Source organism: Nicotiana attenuata, unplaced genomic scaffold (assembly GCF_001879085.1).
Source record: "Nicotiana attenuata strain UT unplaced genomic scaffold, NIATTr2, whole genome shotgun sequence".
NCBI classification, from domain to species: Eukaryota; Viridiplantae; Streptophyta; class Magnoliopsida; order Solanales; family Solanaceae; genus Nicotiana; species Nicotiana attenuata.
This window is the reverse complement of record NW_017670354.1, coordinates 803,296-810,513: the sequence shown is the minus strand read 5'-3', so window position 1 is coordinate 810,513 and position 7,218 is coordinate 803,296. Positions and strand designations below refer to the sequence as shown.

Sequence of the window (7,218 nt, the reverse complement as noted above, 5' to 3'; positions counted from 1 at the left end):
GATTTCGGTTCCAGATGCAGAGATTGCTCCCTTACCAGAGGTTTCCGTGATCGCGCCGAGGAGTGATCCGTTGACGTCCGAGCCGGTCGACATTCCTTCATCTGTCGAGGAGAGGGAAAAAGGTGTGACCGTAGATGACTATGAGTCCGGTTCTGATGTTGACCTCGAGGAAGAAAGGAAGTTCGATGAGGGGTTTACCAGGGTTGAGGTGAGAACAGATGGATCCACTCGTTCTATAGTCATTCCCTTGGACTGCGGCCTATTGACGAACACTGAGAGTGTGGTCCCATCTTTGGTTCCTCTTTATTCTGGTGCCGAGAGCAAGACTCATTTAAGGATGCCGACTTGTCGTTAGGCATATCTGGAATGGCTTTTACGGGTGAGTTTGTATTCTTATTTTCATTCTTGTACCTTGCTTCTTTTCTCCTTTTTATTCTTACTGATTCTTTTAGGCTCTTTTTCTCTTTTAGACTCTTATTTTAGAGATCAAGAGCGCCAGCTGAGAGGAGAAGCGGAAGGTTGTTTTCAAGAAAATGGTTTCAATACCATGCCAAGTACCGTGAGATGCGTGCTCGATTCGGTGTGAAAGGTAATTTCCAATCTCTCAGGGAGGAGTTAAGGCAGAAAGACGATGAGCTTGTGAGAGTCATCGGCAAATGTACCGAGCTCGAGGGGGCTCTCAAGATTAAGTTGGACGAGATCAAAGTGAACAAGGGGCTCGTGGCTGAGTGTGTCGATCTCCAAGGGGGTCGTGGCTGAGTGAACAAGGGGGTCGTGAAAGTGGCAGAGTCGGAGATGGTCGAGGAGGCCAGGGTGGCGGATTTGGCCAAGGTGGCGGCATTGGAGGATGCTATTCGTGTCCTTAGATTTGAGCGGGAAAATGATGCTGAGACAGTTGCACTCAAGGAGGTGAGGTCTAACGAACGGATTGGTGGTCTTTTGAAAGATATTTTGGACCTAAAGAAGCAGATCGTCGTTCTTGAGGCCGAGAAGACGTAGATGTTGGCTCGATCGTCTTCATCTCATGCTTCCCCTTATCCCGATGTTTCGTGGGATTCGTACGAGAAGTGGATTCATGCTGAGGCTCAACTAGACATATTCAAGGGCTTGATGACGGTGGGGAGGGCTTCTGAGGCCAAGTTCAAAGACGTTCATGCTAAGGCACGCTCAGCTCGGGTCGCTTGTGGTTACGATCCTGCTACGTCGGGGACTGGTTATGGTGAAGATGGTTTGGATGGGCTTGAGTCAGGTGCTTGGTACGATGATGAATACTCCGATGGCAAGGGCGATGGTGGAGATGATGCTGGGGGCGATGCTGCCGAGTAATATTTTAGTAGTCTTTGTTTGTCTTTTCTCTTTTTTGTGGGCGTCTTTCTGGCCCTTTGTAAGATATTTTTTTGGAATGAAATGATCATAACCCTTTGTTGTACGTTACCGGGTCTTTTATTTTTCTTCGAATGTTTTCCTTCAAATAGTTGCTTTAGAAGAGTTATCGGCATGTGTTATCTCGAACATGGTCGAGTATATCTTTGATTGGATCTGGGTGGAGTCCCATGTCGTCATGATTTACTCAAACGAAGTTAACTTGTCAGTCAAACTTAAGTCCGGTTGAGTATGAGTTGAATTCGGGCATGGTCGAATACAATTCTTTCCTAATTCGAATGAGGACGATTTGCGATAATTCGAGCAAGGTCGAATGTATTTCGTAATTAATTCGAACGAGGACGAATGTCACTAATTAATTCGAACAAGGTCGAATGTGAGTTAATTCGAACGAGGTCGAATGTTACTTTAATTAATTCGAACAAGGTCAAATGTGAGTTAATTCGAGCGAGGTCGAATGTTGACTCTTTGTTGATTCGAACGAGGTCGAATGTGAGTCGATTCGAGCGAGATCGAATGCTGACTCTTAGTTGATTCGAATGAGGTCGAATGTGAGTCGATTCGAGCAAGGTCGAATGCTGACTCTTAGTTGATTCAAACGAGGTCGAATGTGAGTCAATTCGAGCGAGGTCGAATGCTGACTCTTAGTTGATTCGAACGAGGTCGAATGTGAGTCTATTCGAGCGAGGTCAAATGCTGACTCTTAGTTGATTCGAACGAGGTCGAATGTGAGCCAATTCGAGCGAGGTCGAATACTGACTCTTAGTCGATTCGAATGAGTTCGAATGTGAGTTGATTCGAGCGAGGTCGAATGCTGACTCTTAGTTGATTCGAACGAGGTTGAATGTGAGTCAATTCGAACGAGGTCGGTGTGAGTCGATTCGAACGAGGTCGAATGTGAGTCAATTCGAGCGAGGTCGAATACTGACTCTTATCTGATTCGAACAAGGTCGAATGTGAGTGCATTGATTGGCGTGGAGTTAAAAATTGGCGGAGACAGGCGAGAATCATGTGTTTGTATGCTTTGCTTTCATATATATATATATATATATATATATATATATATATATATATATATATATTGGAGTAGTTTAGACGCTTTACGGGCTGGTATTCTAGTCCCAGTCTATCTAGTCCCTTTATTGTTCGGCCTGGAGAAGTATTCGAGGGGTCGAGCAATGAACTTGCCAACTTGCAATCGAACCTGCTCGAGCCTTAAACTTTGAGATGTCCTCCTTGTCGCCTCGTTAAAAACCTCACCAAGAAAACCCAATTGGGACAAAACTCAGGTGAGGGAAAAAGAGTACGGCTCGGAGAACATCTTTCCTTAGAAGTTGAAGTACTTGAGGCGGGCGATGTTCCAGTTGTTTGGTAATAGCTTCCCCTCCATCGTTTCTAGGTTGAATGACCCTTTGCTTTCTCCTCCGTGATTTTATATGGGTCATCTCAATTAGTCTCTAGCTTTCCGTCTCGAGGGTCTTTGCTTGCCTGTGTTTTGGCTTTAAGTACGTAGTCTCCGGATTTGAGCGGTCTGATCTTGGCTTTTTGTTGTAGTATCATTCTGCCTGTTGTTTCTGAGCGACCGTCCTTATGTAAGCCATGTCTCTTTGTTCCTCGACCTCATCGAGATCTTTCTTCCTGCTCTCGCCGTTTGTCGGCCCGTTCTTATGTGAGTACCTTATGCTTGGTTCTCTGACCTCTACCAGTATTACTGCATCATTCCCATAGACCAGTGTGTACGGTGTTTCCCCTGTGCTTGTAACTGGCGTTGTGCGGTCTGCCCATAGCACTTCCGGCAACAACTCTGGCCACAGTTTCTTGGTGTTCTCGAGCTTCTTCTTCATGATATTCAATATCGACTTGTTGGAGGACTCTGCTTGCCCATTGCCCGCGGGGTGATATGGCGTGGATAGTATTCTTTTGATGTGCCATTTCTCGAAGAACTCGACGATCTTTTTTCCAGTAAACTGATGCCCGTTGTCACAAGTGATTTCTTTGGGGAGGCCGAAATGGCACATAATATTTCTCCATATGAAGGTGATAACTTCTTGCTCGCGCATTTGGGTGAACGCACCTGCTTCCACCCACTTGGAAAAATAGTTAGTTAAAACTAAAAGAAAGCGTACATTACCTTGTCCTGCTGGGAGGGGTCCAACGATGTCCATCCCCTATTTGGTGAAAGGCCAAGGCGAGGTGACTGAGTGGAGGTGTTCGCCCGCTTGGTGGATCATGGGGGCGTATTTTTGGCATTGTTCACATTTTCTTACGAAGTCGGCGTCCTCTTTTTTCATGGTGGGCCAGTAGTAACCTGCTCGTATGAGGCATCTGACAAGAGCTCGATTACCGGTATGAGCTCCGCAGTGACCTATACGAACTTCCTCGAGGACGCGCCGCGTCTGGTTGGGCCTAAGCATTTTTTCGGGGGGGTGGGGGGCACCATACGTTCTTTTATACAAGTCGTTGTTGATGACATTGTACCTGGCCGCCTGCATTCGAAGCATTTTGGCTTCTTTTTTATCGTCTGGAAGCACTCTGTCCTGCAAATATGTGACAACACGATTGCGCCAGTCCCAAGTTAGATTTATGGTTCGTACCTCGGTTTGATCGATCGATGAGTGGAGGAGAGTGACCATGTTTCCTTCTCCGGTTATGCTTTCGGTTACCGTCGCCAATTTGACAAAACCGTGCGCTTTGATATTCTGCGGTTTTTGGTCAAGCCGACATTCATCGAACTCGGGTAACAGTTTGCATATTTTGGCCAGGTATTTCTGTAGCCTCTGCTTCTTGATTTGGAAAGTCCCTGTGACTTTATTGAGGACGAGTTATGAGTCGCATCGGAGGACTACCCTTCGTGCTCCGTACTTGAGTGCCAATTTGAATCCTGCAATCACGGCCTTATACTCGGCCCCATTGTTAGTCATATTAGGGCACTGTATGGACTGGTGAATTGTTTCGCCTATTGGGACCTCGAGCACGAGTCCCAATCCAGATCCTGACACGTTTGAGGCACCATTGGTGTACAGAATACATAGGTCGTGTATTTTGGGGAAGTATTGGCGGCTTCCCTTTTGACTTTGGGCATTATTTTTGCACTGAAATCAGCGACGAAGTCGGCAATTACTTGCGACTTTATCGCCGTTCCCGGCTAATAGGTTATATCGTGCTCGCTCAGTTCTATGGCCCATTTGGCCAACCTACCCAACAGCTCGGGTTTGTGTAGGATACTCCTTAGAGGAAAGTCATGACCATTGAGATGAGATGGCACTGGAAATAGGGTCTAAGCTTTCGTGAAGCTATGACCAGGGCATGGCTAGCTTCTCGAGGTGCGGGTACCTCATTTCAGCGTCAATCAAAGTTTTGCTAATATAGTAGATTGGAGATTGCGTACCTTTGTTTTCTCAGACTAGGACCGCACTCACGGCCACGTCCGACAAGGCCAGGTAGACGAGGAGACACTCACCACGTTCGACCTTGACGAGTAGTGGAGGAGAAGATAAGTATGCCTTTAATTCTTTCAAGACTTCGACACATTCGGAGTTCCATCGGAGTCCATTGTCTTTCTTGAGTACGCTAAAAAATTTATGGCATCTATCGGAGGATCGTAAGATGAACCTCAACAGAGCGGCTATGCAGCCGGTCAGCTTCTGTACTTGTTTCTCACTAGTCAGGTTCTCCGGTATTCCTTCTATAGCTTTGCTTTGGTCGTGGTTGACCTCGATGCCTCGTTTTGATACCAAGAAACCGAGGAACTTTCCCGAGGTTACTCAAAAGGCGTACTTTTCGGGGTTCAATTTCATAATGTATCGTCTGAGTATGTCGAAGGCCTCTCTTAAATGGTCGATGTGATCCTCCTTTCTTTTCAAATTGACCAACATGTCATTGATATAGACTTCCATTGTTTTGCCAAGCTTGTCTTTGAACATTTTTCTCACCAACTTCTGATACGTTGCCCCTGCGTTTTTCAGTCCGAAAGGAATCACTCTGTAGCAGTACGTTCCCTGATGGGTAATGAAGGTGGTTTCTCCTGGTCTTCCTCTTCTCTAAGGATCTGGTTATAACCCAAGTACGCATCTAGGAAGCCGAGTAGTTCGTGACCGGCCGTTGCATCAATGAGTTGATCGATATGAGGAAGTGGAGACGAATCCTTCGGGCAGGCTTTGTTTAGGTCTGTGAAGTCCACGCACATCCGCCACTTCCCGTTCTTCTTTTTCACCATAACCACATTGACGACCCACTAAGGATACTCTCTGATGGAGCCGTTTTCCAACAACTTCTCTACCTCTTCGCAGACTGCGTCATTTATGGCGGCGTTGAATTTCTGCCTGATTTGTCTCACCGAGGGTGGAATGGGTCGACATTCAGTTTGTGTGTTGCTATCTCCTTTTGGATACCTGGCATGTCTGCATGGGAAAAAGCAAACAGGTCTACGTTATTTTTTAAAAATTTATGGAATTTACCTAGTTCCTGGAGCTTGTGGCCGATGAAAGCTTTCTTGTTGTGGTCGTTATCATCGGGTTGGACGGGGTCGAGGTCTTCTATGATAGATCCTGCATCTTCTACGACTTTGGGATCTTTGATCACATCTTTTTCGTCCCTGCTCGGCCTCGACCCTATTGATTTCTATGCTTCTTTAGCTTTACCTTTCAGTTGTTGGATGTGTGTGCAGTCTTGGGCGATGCGATAGAATTCCTGGACAGTGCGTTGTTCTCCTCGAATGTTGAATACCCCCCAAGTTGTGGGAAATTTGACGACTTGATACAAGCTGGAAGGGACGGCTTTCATGAAGTGTATCCAAGGTCGGCATATGATGGCGTTGTATGCCATATCCTTGTCCATGATGTGAAAAGTGGTCTCCAAAGTGACGCCGCCGGCCAGAACGGGCAGTGTGATTTTTCCGGATGTCCGCTCAATTGCATTGTTAAATCCCGTCAGTATTATACAGTGTGGCACTATCCTATCCTCGAGCTTCATTTGTGCGAGAACTCGAGGGCAGATGATGCACGCGCCACTCCCATCCACAACCATAATACGCTTTACATCAGTATCTAAAATGCATAAAGTAATGACAAGTGCGTCATAGTGAGGAAAGACAAAACTGTGGGTATCCAACTTATCGAAGATGATAATTTCTTCGAGTTCATCGTACCGTCCATGAGTGATCGATCGTTTGAGTTTGTGGGTGGTAGTGAACTTAACGCTGTTGATCGATGCATCGTCACCCCCTCCGTTGATCATTTGAATGGTTCGAGCTGGGGAAGGTGGTTTGGGAGGTCCCTGGTGCAATTCTCTTCCTCGGGCGAAGTTGGCTCTCTCTCGGCCGCTCATAAGTTCTTTCAAGTGTCCTTGGTGAAGCATGTTCATGACCTCTTGTCTTAGGGCGATGCAGTCCTCAGTTTTGTGACCGCGCTCCTAGTGGACTTTCTGGTGCTCGGGTCGGACCTCATCTTCTGTGGCCACTTCACTTTTGTGCCTAGCTTCTCTAGTGCGTAGACTATTTCTGATGGGGAAACACAGAAATTGTGAGCAGATAGCAAAGGGGGCATACCTCTCTCGCTTCGGTGGGTTCCTATTCGTGGCCTGAACGGGTCGTCATCATGGCGAGGGGGCGGCATGAGGGTTCCTCTAACGTAGGGCTGATGTATTTCTCGATTAGGTCGAGTTCCTACTAGAACTCTCATGTTGTCGTTTCTCCGGTCCTTTCTGGACTCGGCTTGTACCGAAGTTAACCATTGGGTTGGCCCATTTAGATCATCTTCATCAGCTCGAACTTTGGCGCAATAAGCATTGTATATTTCATCCCAAGTGGGGATATTTTATGAGGCGGCTCAGTAGTTT

The 7,218-nt window shown here is 46.6% G+C and overlaps 1 protein-coding gene across 1 annotated transcript; it reads right to left on the bottom strand.

The window, feature by feature from the left end:
• Window positions 1-5,617: 5,617 nt before the first annotated feature.
• LOC109238272 lies at window positions 5,618-6,744 on the bottom strand. The gene is made up of 2 exons (XM_019404708.1): window positions 6,143-6,744; window positions 5,618-5,783 (listed from the first exon to the last, which is right to left on the bottom strand). The coding sequence occupies exons 1-2, from the start codon at window positions 6,742-6,744 to the stop codon at window positions 5,618-5,620; spliced, it is 768 nt and encodes a 255-aa protein (XP_019260253.1).
• Between the last annotated feature and the right edge of the window lie 474 nt (window positions 6,745-7,218).

Coding starts and splice junctions, on each gene's coding strand:
- LOC109238272 (XM_019404708.1), bottom strand. CDS start 6,744: ATGAACATGCTTCACCAAGGACACTTGAAAGAACTTATGAGCGGCCGA. Junction 5,784..6,142: donor AAAGCCGTCCCTTCCAGCTT/GTATCAAGTCGT, acceptor TTTCCCATGCAG/ACATGCCAGGTATCCAAAAG.